Source organism: Parasteatoda tepidariorum, chromosome 6, assembly GCF_043381705.1.
Source record: "Parasteatoda tepidariorum isolate YZ-2023 chromosome 6, CAS_Ptep_4.0, whole genome shotgun sequence".
In the NCBI taxonomy this organism is placed as follows: Eukaryota; Metazoa; Arthropoda; class Arachnida; order Araneae; family Theridiidae; genus Parasteatoda; species Parasteatoda tepidariorum.
In genome coordinates, this window is record NC_092209.1 from 49,529,031 (window position 1) to 49,546,411 (window position 17,381).

Below are 17,381 nucleotides of genomic sequence, written 5' to 3' on the forward strand. Positions count from 1 at the left end.
CGGACATTCACCAAAGCGACTAATTTGATTGTCAACATTCACCGGTGAACATTGGCCAGCCAGAATCACACCACACGCACGTGGTTGTCCCATTGCTGTCAATTAATCAAAGTGCCCAAAGAAATAATAGCGGTATTTATAATGACCGGGCAATGTGAGAAATTATCGTAAAGTAATTCAAATTTATCAAATTGCCCAATTTTAATGGTCATTATTCATAATAACTAAGCATTATGAATACTGACCTAAATAATTACATTGCCCGTAACATATATATGTATCTATGTAAATGTGGGTATATTTGTACGCCCGTACGTTTGTACGTATATACACAATTTATATATGTTCAATATATGTACGCATATATGCGCTATCATTTACTTTTCCTTTAAGGAGGAAAGGTAGGAAATTGCAATATTTTTACGTCATTGAAAAAAGGTTTTTACTGCAAACCTTTTCGTGACAATGAAAATAAAGTTAAAACCGAGGTTGTCGTAAGGTTACATGCTTTCTGGGATTAAGTGCGATTTCTTCGAATCTAATAAAGTTACTCTTTTATTTTCTACCTTCATTGATACAATGATGTCTAATGATACAACATCATCAAAAGTTTGTCTGGTGCAAAAAACATGGAGAAAACACAAATGAAATATTTAATCTAGATCTAATCTAGAAAAATGTATGAAAGGGTCACCGGTGTCCTATCTGCATTAAAAGGTTAAAGAGTGAATAAAGTTTCTAAAGTTAAATTAAGTTTTAAAGTTCAGGAAATTTCAGTTAGTTTCAGGTAATATAGTTTTAACCTTCTGCCTACAGCGCATGATAGCACCTGCTATTTTGAACCTTCATTTGTACCAGCCGTTATAAATCTAAGAGCATTCATCATTATTTCATCGATTTAGGTAAGGGGAGATTATCACGACGATATTTATTACGAAATTGTCTGGATAGAAAAATCAATTGTTAATTCATTTTTTTTCCCATAAAAAAAAATCTTCTCTACTGCCCTGAAATCAAGTTCCGTGACTTTTTTTCGAGTAACTCTTTCAAATTCGTTTTTTTTTGTTTAGGAAGGAACGAGGTACTATAGTCAGTCGACTAAAGCAGGAATGTTTCTCCTACCCGAAAAAATAAATTAACTTAACAGGACCAACTAAAGATATTGTTTGTGGACAGTGGCTAGTGTTACTATGGACACGTAGGAGTTGAAGGGGAATGGGACTCGCGGGTAGTTCGTTACACTTAGCCGGCCGTGAATAGATAACATGCCGGTTTTTATAAACGTGGTTTGTTGACTCATCGGATAACACAAAAATATGGTAATATTTTGTATTGACTCTTTAATACTCGTAGTAATTGAATATTTTTGTTTTTTGACTAATTTTAATGTTCTATTAAAAAAAGCTATTATTACTCGGATTAATTGAATATTTTTGTTTTCTGACTAATTTTAATGTTCTATTAAAAAAAAGTTATTATTACTCGTATTAATTGAATATTTTTGTTTTTTGACTAATTTTAATGTTCTATTAAAAAAAAGCTATTATTACTCGGATTAATTGAATATTTTTGTTTTTTGACTAATTTTAATGTTCTATTAAAAAAAGTTATTATTACTCGTATTAATTGAATATTTTTGTTTTTTGACTAATTTTAATGTTCTATTAAAAAAAAGTTATTATTACTCGTATTAATTGAATATTTTTGTTTTCTGACTAATTTTAATGTTCTATTAAAAAAAAAGCTATTATTACTCGTATTAATTGAATATTTTTGTTTTTTTGACCAATTTTAATGTTCAATTAAAAAAAGCTATTATTACTCGTATTAATTGAATATTTTTGTTTTTTTGACCAATTTTAATGTTCTATTAAAAACAGTTATTATTGCTCGTATTAATTGAATATTTTTGTTTTTTGACTAATTTTAATGTTTTATTGAAAAATGTTATTATTACTCGTATTAATTTAATATTTTTGTTTTTTTGACTAATTTTAATGTTCTATTAAAAAGAAGTGTGGGTTTGTTTTTAAAATTACATAAAAAACTATGAAGAAATTATATAAATATTAAATTTATTTTTATTTGTTTAATATTAATTCTCTATTCTTTGAACACGGGACTTTTAAATTGAGAACTTCAGATATTTTTTATTTGAAGTTTACAAGTAAGCTTTGAAACTATTTTAGTTTATTTTTAATTTTATTACTACTTTTTTGAGATTTCTATCAATAAAACTTTCAAAATTATATACATATTTAATTTATTTTAATTTGTTTAATATTAAGTCTCTACTGTTTGAACACGGGACTTTTAAATTGAGAGGTTCAGATATTTTTTATTTGAAGCTTTTAAGTAAGTTTTGTAACTGTTTCAGTTTATTTTTAATTTTATTACTACTTTTTTGAGATGTCTACCAATAAAACTTTCAAAATTGTATAAATATTAAATTTATTTTAATTTGTTTAATATTAATTCTCTACTGTTTGAACACGGGACTTTTAAATTGAGAGATTCAGATATTTCTTATTTGAAGTTTTTAAGTAAATTTTGTAACTGTTTCAGTTTATTTTTAATTTTATTACTACTTTTTGAGATATCTATCAATAAGACTTTCAAAACTGTATAAATATATGAGAAATTTGAAAAAAAAATTTATACGTCTTAAATATTAGCTGAATATGGGTGCAAATTAAGTTCTCTAGCCAAGTTCGTCTTCTAAAAGTAGTGAAATAGTGACTCAATTTCAAAATAGTTTGTAGTCGCTTACATTTAATACTTATTTTTAATTAATTTAACACAACATTTAATAATAACACTACATTTAATACTTAAAGTTAAAAAAATTATCACTGCGTTTAATAACGACATTACATTTAATAACGCTACATGTAATGCTTAAAGTTAACTAATTTAACACTACAATTAATAACAACACTATATTTAATATTAAAGTCAACTAATTTAACACTACATTTAATAATGCCATTACATTTAATACTTAAAGTTAATGCTAAACTTAAAGATAAATACTTTAAGTTAACACTTGATTAAGTTAACCCCACAGTAACAATCTACATCACGTTTTCTTTTGTTAGAAACAATGAAGGTTTATCATGATTCTAAGTCATTATAAATGATAAGATATTTCGTTTTGGATAAACTTATCTCAGAAAAATTACAATCAAAGCAGCAAATTTATGAACGTTATTCTGAATGGAAAAAAGAGATATTATAAAATTTTAATTTTGAAGATGTTGAAGCTTATAGTATCCGGAGTGTTATGTAATCAACCCTTTGTTCATATAAATTTTTAGAATCCTTGTAAAATATTAAGTGAAAAAATTATGCAACTTACACGGAGTAAAAAAAATTCTGGCAAAATTACCTCACTATTTGATTATTTCATACCATAATTCTAGCAAACTAATGAAAAAATCCCATAATTCTGGTTAATAAAAACAAAATAAAAGGTATTTAAAATATTCTTTTGGAAATTTTTCCGTTCGTACAGTAACGGTTTGCAGAAAATTCTGTTTCTCAAAATTGTAGTTCGTATCGTATTACCGCACATTGAGTAAAAAATACAGAACTGAAAATAAATTTAACTGAATAAATGGTTTTTATTCCAGGCTTTAAGATATCATGATAAAATCACCAAATTTTACCAAATTTTAACGCATATTATAAAACCATATTTTATTGTCAATTTACCTAAGCCAGGGGTGGCGAACCTTTATACACCAACGTGCCATTTTTTCTAAAAAATTGCTTAATGAGGTCATAAACGTGCCGTCAAATAATTTTGACTTCGTGATTAATGGGAAAATAATAATACTTAACACTATCAACTCAAAACTCTTTATTTACATTGAAAATAAATACATTTTGACATGTCTTAAAACAACTTAAAGTAACATCAGTGTGACTTCTGTTGTTGCAGATTCGATGACAAATAACTTTTGTTAGGTTGTAAAATGTTAGTTTAAGCAGGACTGTTAATTTTTTTTTGCTAGTTGTTTATTGTTGGCTTGTTTTTTTTTTAGTATTAATTGTTAATTTTTTATTAATAATTGTTTATTATTTTGTTTGTTTTTGTGAATTTTAATTTAATTGTTACATATGCTTCATAGTGTAATAACATTTGTGCAATAGCAATTCATTGTGTAATAACAATTGTGATCGGTAGCGTGCCCAAAATATTGTGCCTCGTGCCATATATGGCACGCGTGCCATTGGTTCGCCATCCCTGACCTAAGCGCTTCGGTAAAAATTACCGAATGTTTGGTGTCTCCATATAGCCAGAAACACGGTAGTATTTGCTATATTCTGGTAGTTTTGACCACACTTTTTTCTCAGTGTAGGGGGCCGCAAACTAATATTTAAATGAGGAAAAACAAAAGCATTAACGACATCACAAATTCACTAGTAGGGAGGGCGGGTTTGTGACATATTTCATCAATCAATGAAAACAAGTTTCACTGTTTGATGGAAATGAGAAATATTTCTAATAACCACCTTTTAACTCCTTCCTATTTCGTCCAGTAATCAAACAGGTTTTGATGTTTTCGGCACTACTATTTTCAATAGTGATTCATCAAATTTTAATAGCATTTTAGTTTTTTCCGCTTAAATAATAACTCGGCACTCCTAATGTCCATATTTTAATGATGTAAGATTTTGGTTATGACGATGCACAATTAGTGATCTATTCTCATAAGCCATCAAATTTTTATTATTATTAAAAAATCATTTTTAATCACAAAAAATCATAAGCATAAGCCAAACCTTAATGGGTAAGTAAATCATTTAGTAACAATTTTTATTCGTGATCTTAATTGACACCGTGAAATCAAGAAATTTAATTTTCACAATTCAAACTTTTGTTTTATAATCGCTTGAATTGTAATTGTTTTACGAATCACTTCTTACAATTATTTAAATTTTAAATTGCGGTTCAAAGTAGTTTCAAATTCGTTAATTTAACTATAGTTCGTTAATATGACTATTTTCTAAAAAAGGAGGATTTAGGCTGTAAATTTACTAGGTTTTGTTTCTTTGCGTTAAAAATAGCTTCTTTTTTTTTACATAAAGGTAAAACTTTCATCCAAATGTCATGAAGAAAAGAGTCACCGACCTCTAAGAAACTTCAATATCAATAAAACATCAATCAAATTGCAATAATCGTTTCTCCGTTAAAAAGACGAAAATTACAAGAGGCAGTGTCATTTTTTTCTCCAAATAGTGATGTTAAAGTAAATATTCTATTTCATTTTTTCATGTTTTTTTTTTCTTTTGAAGTATGTATTGTGAACTTGATCAATTTTCAAACAAATTTAAGCCAGTTAAAAAGGGAAATATTGCACGGAGAAAAAAATTCTGGTAAAATTACAGCACTACATGGTAATGAAATTTCTGGTAAAAAAAAGACACTGGTACTAAAACCAAAATATGCGGTATTTATAAACCATTCCTTTAGTAATTTTTCCGTTCATATGTTAACGGCTAACCGATAATTCTCGTTTTCGAAATTATAATTCTTATTATCAAACATTTAGTAAAAGATACAAAACTGAAAAGTAAGTTTGCATGCTATGTATTATGATAAAATTACTAAATTTTACCTCATTTACCAAATTTCATCCCACATTATAACATTATATTTAATTTTACCAAAATCATTACCAAAGCGCTTCGGTAGAAATTTCCGATCTTTTCGATGTTCCCATAGAGCCAAAAACACGATAATATTTACCATATTCTGGTAGTTTTAACCATAAATTTTTTCTCAGTGTAGCAATATGCTTTTAAGATTATTACTTTTCCCAAATATGAGTTTTTTGCTACATCATAAAAATTCAGATAATGATATAGTTTCAATAGATTTTGAAAAAACAGAGCTTTTAAAATATTGGACCAAAGTAATCTCTGCTTGCAGGTACTTTGGCCTAGTCATTTTAATCACTAAAATAACATTGTGTTTGGTGAAATAATATTGAGCTGTCGGCAGCCATATTTATTTTCTAATGCAAGATTATACTAAGATTATACTGTATCAGTATCACCATCATTATGTGCACGTATATAAAAAATTATCAATTGATAAAATGTAAGAGAGTTTTATAAAGTAACGTTAAAATTTATTATCTATTAGAATATGTAAAGATCTTTACTTTATTAACGCTTTATTTCTTTTTGAGTTTGCTGCTGTTTTAAAAATTACTTTTAACGAATTACTTAATAATAACTGACAAAAAAATTTAATAAAAAGTAATTTTAATATCTATTGTTTATTAAATATATTATAAGTGTTTTTCAATTTTGCAAGTAACATAAAAAAGTTTAATTATGATTTTGAGATAATTTTTCATATTTTGACTTAAAGTTTCATACAATAAATTATTTTACACAATGTTTTATACCATAAGACATTCTTATTTTTACTATTTCGAACACATTCAGAATTTTTTAAGTGCATTGCTTATAGGTTTGACATTTGGAATCAGATCATGATTATTTTCCCGATAATGCACTTTCGTAACCATTACTACTGCAACAAAATCAATTTATGCGCAGACGATTACTAAAAAAAAAACTATCTTTGTTCAATCGTTTGCTTTTAGAATATTGAATTTGTTTTTTAGTTTTAAGAGTTTCAACGTCGTAAACAAAATAAATAGTTTTCACGGATAATTGAAGGTTATTCTAGAATTCAGCAATTTGTTAATTAATTTTGCTCTCAGCTATTGCCAAAGGTGTCTCAAAATTTGGTGAGTTTATTTTTTAAGTAACGATGAGGTACCACACCTGCTCGCTTCCTTTTCTAATCCCAATGGTTGCCTTGCAGTCATCTTTGCTTTTTTTTTTTCAGAAAGACAAATTGCATTGAAAAGCACAGTTTATTTTAATTTATTTATTCCATTTTAACACTATCCAGTGGAGTTGTGGGCATGTCGTACCAATGCGTTAGTGCCAAAACATTGGTACGGCATCCCGATTCTTTTAAGTGATGCGGAAAGTGGTTCCTGAACTTTAAATTTTTTAAAAACCCGAGAAACCAATTTAATTTATGAGAATTATCAAAATAAACTGAATTTATTTCAATAACATTGGAATTCAATCGTGTTGAAATAAATTTTAATAATGATCTGAGAAAGAAATGCAAGCAATAATGAAAGAAATGCCCACAAAATGAGGTCTAAAATGTTAAACCGTTTGCTTCGAATGTTTTAATGTGCACAGAAGTGCCTTAAAATTTTAAAATATGAAGTATTTGATACAGAAGGAGGTGGTAAAAACTTTGAAATTGCCCTACCAATTTTACGTGTTATATCAGGCTGTAAAAAATGAAGCACTATCATAACTGCTAATTGTCGATCAAAGGAGTAGAGGCTCTTACATTTCGAAACAAAAGGTAATGTTTTTAGCAATCGCGCATAGGCCGCTTTTATTTACCAGACTCTCCCTATCTATTTGAAGCTGGACGTGCATAAAACTGTCATTGTTAACCAGTAAATCGCATTAATTGATTTTGTTTTGTTTCATAAGCGTCGTTGAACAACCGACCTATTTTTGGTTTTACGACTATCAATGATCAACACCGAAGTCTTTTATAACCGTTGTTGAACAGCAGGTCCATTTTTTTGGGTTTGCGACTACTAATGTACAACTCTTTGGCCTTGTAATTTTGAATCCAATCCAGAAGACAAGGTAACTCCTGGGTCAATTATTGCGAGAAATTTGCCTACATGGAGGACTTTTTCATGGAGGAAAACCTGGGTCACCTCATTGGGATTCGAGTGTTTTATTCCCTGAGCCACCACAGATCACGTAAATGATTTTATTTTATTTTATTCTGAGTTTGCAACTTTCAATGTTCATCTCCATAGCCTTATGGTTTTGAACTGAACCCAGAAGACAAGGGAAATCCTGAATCAAGAATTGAAACAAGCTAGTCTTCGAGAAGGACTTTTTGGTGAAACTAACCAGCATTTGTGTCGTCACATCGTGAGAAAAACCAAATAAAAAAAACCTCCCATGGTCAGCCCGTCAGCAAGGGTGTTTTAACCCGTGATCCGTCTACCACTGAGGATACCAAACACGATACGTTTTACAGTTGAAGAGTCTTAGGATTGGCACCAATGCTAAGTAATCTTTTCAGGGTGACGCCTGTCTGGTCAGTATTACGCATCAGTCGCCTTTACTTGCAGGACTAGAATCTGAATTTAATTTATTTCATACTTTTTGAAATCATAAATTTTTCAAAAGGTATATATATATATATATATCATTTTTTCAAAAGAGAAATCTCTATATTATAAAGAAATAGTATACGGAGAGAAAAACTCTGGTAAAATTACTGTACTGTATGGTAATGACATTTCTGTTAGAAAAAAAAACCCAACATAATTCTGGTTTTAAATACCGAAATATATGACATTTAAACCATTCATTCGATAATTTTTCCGTTCATATGTTTCTTACTTTCAAAATTATATTTCTTATTACTACACATTTCGTAGAAATACAAAACTGATAAGTAAATTTAACCAAGTAAATCGTTTTTATACTCTTGTCAAAGGTATCGTGATAAAATTACCAAATGCTACAACACTTACTAAATTTATCACATATCCTGAAACCATATTTTATAACATATTTTACCAAAGTAATTTCAATATCGCTTTGGTAAATATTACCGAATTTTTTTTGGGTTCCCCATAGAGCTGCAAACACGGTAAATTTTACCATATTCTGGTAGTTCGACCATACTTTTTTTTCTCAGTGAAATACCAAATTATTTCAACTCAATTTACATTTCGTGTTCTATGGAATATGTATCAAAATTTTTTTCTCGAAAATCAAATAACATTAAGCACAAAAATCAACTGCGTATTTCTTTAATATGATTACAAAACCAATCGATAATATCCATTTTAGAGTAAAATTTTACCAGAGATCAACGCCGTAAATTATCGGGTTATTATTATTGGTCATTTCGCCGGTCTCAGTAATGCCGGTATGTATGCCGATGAAGGCCGTTTATTTTGAATCATAACTGTTATCGTTTGAAGCCATAAATCATACTTAAGAATAAAGAAGCCGATAGAAAAATGGTAACTTTAAAGATATATTGTAAAGTACTTAAATATTAATGGTATTTTATTAAAATTTTTTTTGGCAAAGTGAGCGTGGTTTTAATTTTTGTCTGTTACTGACTGCTGTTTCTTTTATGATTAAAAATAAGGAATATATAGTTCAAAGGTAAGATTAAATTTGTATTTCTCTGTTATAATTTTAAAAAAAAGACATGAAAAATTCATAATTTTATTTAATAGTTCCTATAAATTATGTTTTACGCAATCGCGTTATGCAATATATTGTGTTCAAAATTATAATTATAAAAAGTAAAAGAGGTATAATTCGAAGAACGATTGTTTTTGTAGAAAATTGTCAGTTTTGTTTGAAAAAATTATATTAATTGATTGTATTTTATACATAACTGGTAAAATATAAAAATATTTTAAAAGCATTTTAATTTTAACAAGTTTTTTTTAATTAAATGCACCATTGTATCAGATTTTTGAACTCTTTTAATATGTATCATGTCATATTTTAATTTTTAGAAACATAATTTCAATTTTCAGAAGTTTATTTTTTCTATTTTATGAAATAAAAATTTAGCCAGAATACTTTGAAATGCGTCCTGTAATAGTATTTTTTTTATTTCCTATTTTTGTTCTTTTATTAAGTTTTGCATCTGGGTTATTCAAATGTGCTACTATATTACAGTGGCGTTATACTAAAAAGATTTAAAGTATGAATCATGAATTTTTATGTTTACAAATAAAGTTAAATAAAATATATAAAGTTAAAAATGTATAAATATAAAGATGTTGTGCAGACATTTTCACTGAGAAAAAAGTATGATTAAAACTACCAGAAAATGGTAAAAATTTTCTCGGTTCTGGCTCTATGGGAACAGCAAATAATTTATATCGAATCGTTTTGGTAATGATTTTGGTAAAATTAATAACAAAATATGGTTTCATACTATGTGATAAAATTTGGTAAATTTACTAATATTTCGTTGTTTTATCATGATACTTTAGAGAATGACATAGAAATAATTTATTCTGTTAAATTTGCTTCTCAGTTTTGTATTTTTTACTAAATGTGAGGTAATAAGAACTATTATTTTAATACCCAGAATTTTTGGCAAACCATTACAATACGAACGGAAAAATTACCAAATGAATGGTTTAAAGGCTACATATTTTGGTTTCATTAACCAAAATTATGTTTTTGTAATAGAAATATCATTACCAAATGAATGGTATGGTAATTTTATCAAAGTTTTTCTCCATGTAGAATTTATTGACTGTATTGTAGTAAAAAATACTAAAATTCGATTAATTGCGTGGAAAAGAGAACAATGAAAGAATTTTAAGAGTGAAAAATTTTAATATATTCCGATGAGTACACATGGAGTACACATTAATTTTGCAAACTCAAATGCAATAGTAATTTTCTTCAAATTTGCGATTACATCAGATTATCGTTGCAAATAGGAAATCAAATTTGAAATACATTTTTTTAAATATAGATATAAAGTTCTACCTTAGTGAATAATGTCATGAATAGTGAAACTCGGTTTGGTGAGATTATAATAGTAATATTCAAATTAATTTTATCCCGAGGTAATAAACTTCATTTGAATGACAGAAATTCCATTCAAACTATAGATAATTACACGAATAAAATTCTGATAAAATTGCCGTAGTGTATGATAATGACATCTCCGGTTAAAAAACTGCCATAATTCTGGTTATAAAAACCAAGATATACTATATTTGAACCATTCAGTTGGTAATTAAGTTAAGTCATATGGATAAGACCAGAAAATCTGGTTTTCAAAATTATAGTTCCTACTACCCCACATTTAATGAAAAATATAAAACTGAAAAGTAAATGTAACCGACTAAATGGTTTTTATGCCATGCTCTAAGGTACAATGATAAAATTACTAATTGCTACCATATTCACCAAACTTTGACACATGTTATAAAACCATATTTTACTGTTAATTTTACTAAAATTATTACCAAAGCAATTTCTTTAAAAATCACTGAGCTTTTTGGTGTTGCCATGGAGCCAGAAACACGGTAAATTTGATTATATTCTGGTAATTTGGACCATACTTTTTTTCAGTGTACATTTGATAGATCAAACTACAGCTGAACCATTCAAACTATAGACGATGTAGTTTATCTACCACTACAAAAATACAATTCCAATTCCCTAGTATATAAGGCATGTTAACTCGATTCAGTTGTGAAGTACCTTTTCATAGATGAAGGTTGACATTGTCTTTAACTTCTCTCCCCACATTGGCTACTTTCGGACGTGATGTGAACACGCCTATCTTGATAGTAACGCCCTCTTTGAACTGAACACACCTACTTCGATGGATGGTCCACATTGAACAGTTGATTTGCTACTTGTGACTGCGACATTGACCTCCTCACGCTGTTGCTTCTCAGTCTCGATCGCACACAACGTTGAGCTGCATACACTCGACTGCTAATGGCAACACAGGAGCTACCACGGCCGTGATCTTAATACAGCTCTCACGCTCGGCACTCAAAAAGTGCGATGATCTTAATACAGCCCTCCCGTCTTCTCACAAAACAGCAATGAATCAATTAGTGGTATCCTATTAATCAAATTCTATCACAGATAAAATTCTGGTGGGGAAGTACTGTAGTGTATCTACCACTACAAAAATACAATTCCAATTCCCTAGTATATAAGACATGTTAACTCGATTCTATGTTGGGGTAACTTTTCATAAATGACGGTTGACATGGTTGATAACTACTTACCCCATAGACCAGGGATGGCGAACCAATGGCACGCGTGCCATTTATGGCATGGGACACACTATTCCGGGCACGCCACCGTTTACAAAGTTCACTATGAAGCGTATTAACAATTAAAATAAATTCACAAAAAACAAACAAAATAAATAAACAATTATTAATAAAAAAATTGACAATTAACGCCAAAAAAAACAATTTATGACCATAAAAACCAAGCTAACAATAAATAACCGGCAAAAAAAATTAGCAGTCTGCTTAAACTAACATCTTACCTAATATAAGTTATTTGTCATCTAATCTGCAACAACAGAAGTCACACTGATGTTACTTTAAGTTGAATTACGCTGATGACTTACACATTGCAAAATGTTTTTCTTTTCATAGTAAATGAAGAGTTTTGAGTTGATAGTATTATTATTTTCCCAATAATCACGAAGTCAAAATTATTTGACGGCACGTCTATGACCTCATTATACAATTTTTTGAAAAAATGGCACGATGGTGCATAAAGGTTCGCCACCCCTGCCATAGACGATTAAATTTTTCATGGTAGAATATAATTGTAGATAGAGATTCATTATAACTAATAATGAATTAATATATAACTTGTTTGTTATATATAGGATCTTCTTGAGACTCAGCGTCCCATTTATTTGAAAAACATTCTGTACAATTTTCACTCAAAGCAAATATCTATATAAAATATAGGTGGTTTTACCCTCGTACGTCTAAATTTTTTAATTAAAACGAAAAATCATAAAAAAGGTGAGAAATTTTATTCAAGTAACCTTTCGGACAGCCTTATGGTACATAAATAATTTAGTACCTGGGTCTTGCCTTGATTTGTTTTATAACTAAAGATCGATTGATTTGTTCGCGAGATTTTGTTTCAAGAACAAAAATAGAATGAGGTACGTAATATAATATAACAAAAATATTTTACAACACGTAAAAAGAGATAAACATTAAAATTTACGAGTTTTCATGCAATAATTGAAAATAATTAAAAAACTATAATTAAATTTAATAAAATTAGTTTTTAGTATGATTTTTTTCGCATCTATGAATTCTTTCTTTTAAGCTATATATTAACAAGAAAAATCGCATTTTCGGCACCTAGGAAATAAGTATGGCAACAATTACTAGAATATAGTAAAATTTACAGTGTTTCTGGCACTACGGGAAGACCAAAAAGCACTTTAATTTTGCAGAAGCGCTTTGATCATGATTTTGAGAAAATTAACAATAAAATATGGTTTTATAATTATGTATTAAAATTTGGAAAATGTGATAAAAATTAGTAATTTCATCATGATACCTTAGAGCAAGGCATAAAAACTATTTATTCGGTTAAATTTACTCTTCAGTTTTGCATTTTTTACTAAATGTGTGGTAATATGAGCTATAATTTTGAAAACCAGAATTACCGGTCTATCGTTACTATAGAAATGGAAAAACTTCCAAATAAATGGTTTTAAAACTGTATATTTTGATTTTACTTACCAGAATTATGTTTTTGTAATGATATAATTTTAAATGAAATTATAATCTGGAAAAAAAGAATTGATAATTCACAAGCAGCATTAAAATTTAAAACTACCAGGTACTAACTATGTTCTTTAATATACAAAAAAGACAGAAAAAACATAGCAATGTGATTTTATTCAAAAACAGATTTTCACTTATTAGCTTTTTGTGATTTATTGAACCAATTGCAAATTTAGGATGCAGAACAATTTATAAATTCGTAAAATTGTATAATAATGAGTGCACGATTTCCGTTAATTTTCAATTCCGTTAATTTTCAGGCGAATTCCATGTTAATCAAGTATTTTCAAAAGGATGCTACTGAAGAGTTACCGAATCAACGAATGTTTTCTCAAAACATAATCAAAATGTGGAATTGTTCCAGAAATGTTATGATTATGAAAATGTCAGGTAGAATATTGTTCGACAATGTCGTCTAAAGTTCATCCTCTGTCATCGAAAGGCAGAAAGGTAAGGAGTTATTTATATGCTTAGATAAAGCACCAGTTTTGTAATTTTATTACCTCATTAAATTTTGTAGTTTTTTCTTTTGATTTCGATTTAGTTTTTTAATTTACAATAATTTGATTACTGGTTTCATCGATTTAAACTTACTATTCTGTATAAGAGGAGCTAACTTTCTACGAAATCGACATTTTTGTGTAAAACTGTTCCAAACCAGTTTTAAATATTTTTTCTTTCTATTTAGTTTTTGGTATTCTAAACTGATATTATCAGATAAATCACTAGGCAATTTTAATAACTCAGCTTCGTTCTTTTGCAAATCAGGCATTTTTTTGAAAAATAAATTTTTTTTAGCTAAAGGGGAATTTTAAAATTCCCATAAGTTTGTAACGTACATAAAGTATTGATGTTGCAACAAAGAAAAAAAAAAGGCTTAACTTCCATTTACTTCCATATACCCAAAATACAACAAATTTGTATGTACACAGGAGTGAAACTATTGCTCCAAAGAATTTTAGGATCAGTTAATTCCGAAGGACGTTGCTTGGATTTGAGGGAACAGTTCTAATGTTCCATGATTTTCTAGAAGAAATGGAGAATCTTAAACAAATTTGCTTTAAAACTTCATAAATCTTAATTTCATGCAAAAAAAGTTTCATTTAACTATTAATAATTATGCTTAACGATTCTGAATCAAATTTCAGATGGATGACCAAAACAGGTTTAGAGATGTTGTTACAAATCATATCCTTTCCGAACAGGTATTTTGATATTTAGGTAGAACAATTAGTAGAGAAAGCACAATTAACATAATACTGGAGAATTTATATGCAAATCACAAAATCACCACTTTTGATATTAAGCAATTTTCAATTCTCAGTTTTGATATCTAGTTATTAGCAATTTTTTATGTTTAGTTACTCGCAGTTATAGTTTTGGATATCTTGTTAATTGCAAGTTTTGTAAGTCTTGTTAATTGAAAGTTTTGTAAGTCTTGTTAATTGCAAGTTTTGTAAGCCTTGTTAATTGAAAGTTTTTATTTGATAATTTTGATTATTCGTTATTTGCAATTCCCAATTTTCGTAAACATATATAATATTTTTGTAGTAATGAAATCATTGCAAAATAATTTTGTCTAGACTATCTTTTCGAAATAAATAATCCAAGTTACATATGAAAGCATGTGTTATATAGTTGTAAGCATGTGTAGTATGCATCAAAAGTTTCATATGAGTCATAACTTTGAACCTTTTTTCTACAAATTAATGAAGTACATTTGTTGTAACTGTAATATAACTTATTGTGTGTTTAATATTTGTCATAGTCATTGTATTAAAATTTATTTTTGATGATTAAAATGATTTTTAAGCCATTTATACGACAAAAATCAAAATAGTTTTCCTGCAGGATTTGGAGAAAAGTGTTAATTTTGAAAAAAACAATTTTTTGTTCATCACATAAAAATTTATCGTTCAATAATTCAAAAAAATTGTAAAAAATTCGCAAAAAAGGCGATGGAAGACGTAATATTTTTCAAAAAATTTTCATTGTATATATTTTCACACACATTTTGGTATTTTCGGAAAATAGGAAGCTCCTATTTCAATATGAAAAGAGTTTCAAACAAATCCCGCCTTGCAAACAATTATAAAAAATTCACAAAGATTCACAAGTTCACAAAAATTCACAAAATTCACAAAGTATCCAACCTAATGTTAACGCAATATATGTTCCGGACTTTTCGGTGCATCGAACGACATAAGATGTTCTTAAAAATTTTCTTTAAATATTTCCAATCTCATGTGGGTATTTTCCCTGTCTTCTGCATTGGTTCAAAATTTCAAGGCTACGAAGTTGAACAATAATAGTCGCAAACCGAAAATTGGTGTCAGCTGTTCAACGACGGTTATAAAATAAAAATAAAAACCTAGAGTAAGCCATGAAGTTTCAACTAGTGAAAAGTAATTTTTTAAAACATCAAAATGAAAATAAATTATGAGAAGATTACTGAGGTTTACGCCATGGAAAAGTTCTCTTCCTATAATTTGTTTGCATTTCGATATTTAAATTTTTTTTTCAGCAATTGGAACTTCATGTCTTACTCTAGGTTTGCCCTGAGTTCACTTTTTCTTTCTTTTAAATTAGTATTGGAGGTGTAAGAGAATTTGTGACAGAAAGTTTCTTTCGTTGCATAGCATCCTCTTAAATTATAATTTGATAAGGATACCGTGTATCGTTAAAGCCTTAAAAGTCCACTAAGAACACAAAAGAAAGAAAAAAGTTTAGGTAACCTTCTGCGTCATGAAAAAAAAAAAAATTAAAAAAAATCAAAAATTGGAAAAGAAAGGTAACACCAGACATTGTACTGGCCTATAAAATGTTTAATTCTTTAATGTGAAAAAACGCGTGAAAACACTGACAAATGAATGTAACGACAAAACATAGAGTAAAAATATTTAACAACGTTCAACATTTCGTTTAAAATTCTTTTCATTAAAACAACAAGAAGAAATAATTTTTTAGCTCTTTTATATGATTTTATCTTATTATTTGAGCCAGGTTATTATTCAGTGTATATATTGTATATTTTTTGTGGTTGTGTTTCCGCGAAGTTTTTAAAACTGTTCGTGAATTTCTGCTTTTTTTTTCTTCCGCGACAAACTTGTAACCTTAAGCATGATATATAAATCTGAATACTGAACAAAAGATTTTTATTTTTAATAAAATGAATGTAGCGTGATCCTCCAAAATCGAACGATGAACTCGCGTTTTCTGCCAGGAAATTGGATATATGGGAACATTCGTGATGAATTAATGCACGCATTTTTCTTGGTTAATAGCCACAAACTTTTCTTCGCGCACAATAGCTTTTTGCAGATTCTTAAAATCGATTCTTCTAAAAATTCATGCTTAAATGATGTTTGCTTCCTTTCAAAAAAATAGTCGTTGTTAACACAAACAACAAATCATTCATTATTTATTCCTTAATTGAAGAAAAATGGGGGCATTTGTTTATCATCTATCGCTCTTATTCAATTATTTTGCTCAAGAAAAAAACTGAGCACTTAATCATCAGGGGAGATTTTACGTAAATTTTTAATTTTAGCCTCAAAAAATACTTATTTATAGAACGTTTTCATTAATGTTTGAATAATACTTATGACAAATTGAAAAAAAAATCCATTCTAATCATTAATTCCAGAAATCGGTAGACGGATCGTGGTGAAGTGCTCCACTCTTCATTGTGTATAAGGAATTGTTAAATAATCCACTGACGATAAATTTTATCAAATTCTTCTCCGCTGATGAGTTCCATAAAATTATTTTGTTTTCCCCCAGGGATACTATATTTTCCCACATACAACAGATTACTTAGGGAAAAAATTCTCCTTAAAAAACATAGAGGTAAATTAAGTTTTTGCGTTGGCAAGCCTTAAAAGGTGGGAATAATAATAATAATTACAGCTACTTTTCAATTCTACTTCATATAGAACATGTAAATATTAT

General features: G+C 28.3%; 1 protein-coding gene across 1 annotated transcript in view; it reads left to right on the plus strand.

Moving 5' to 3' along the window:
• Positions 1-1,199: 1,199 nt before the first annotated feature.
• The window catches only part of LOC107443287 (transient receptor potential cation channel subfamily M member 8), a 72,157-nt gene continuing 55,975 nt past the window's right edge, over positions 1,200-17,381 (plus strand). Inside the window, exons 1-2 of the mRNA XM_071181782.1 lie at positions 1,200-1,319; positions 13,691-13,880. Coding sequence (XP_071037883.1) covers positions 13,839-13,880 — 42 coding nt within the window. The 5' untranslated portion in view covers positions 1,200-1,319; positions 13,691-13,838. The remainder of the gene's footprint in view (positions 1,320-13,690; positions 13,881-17,381) is intronic.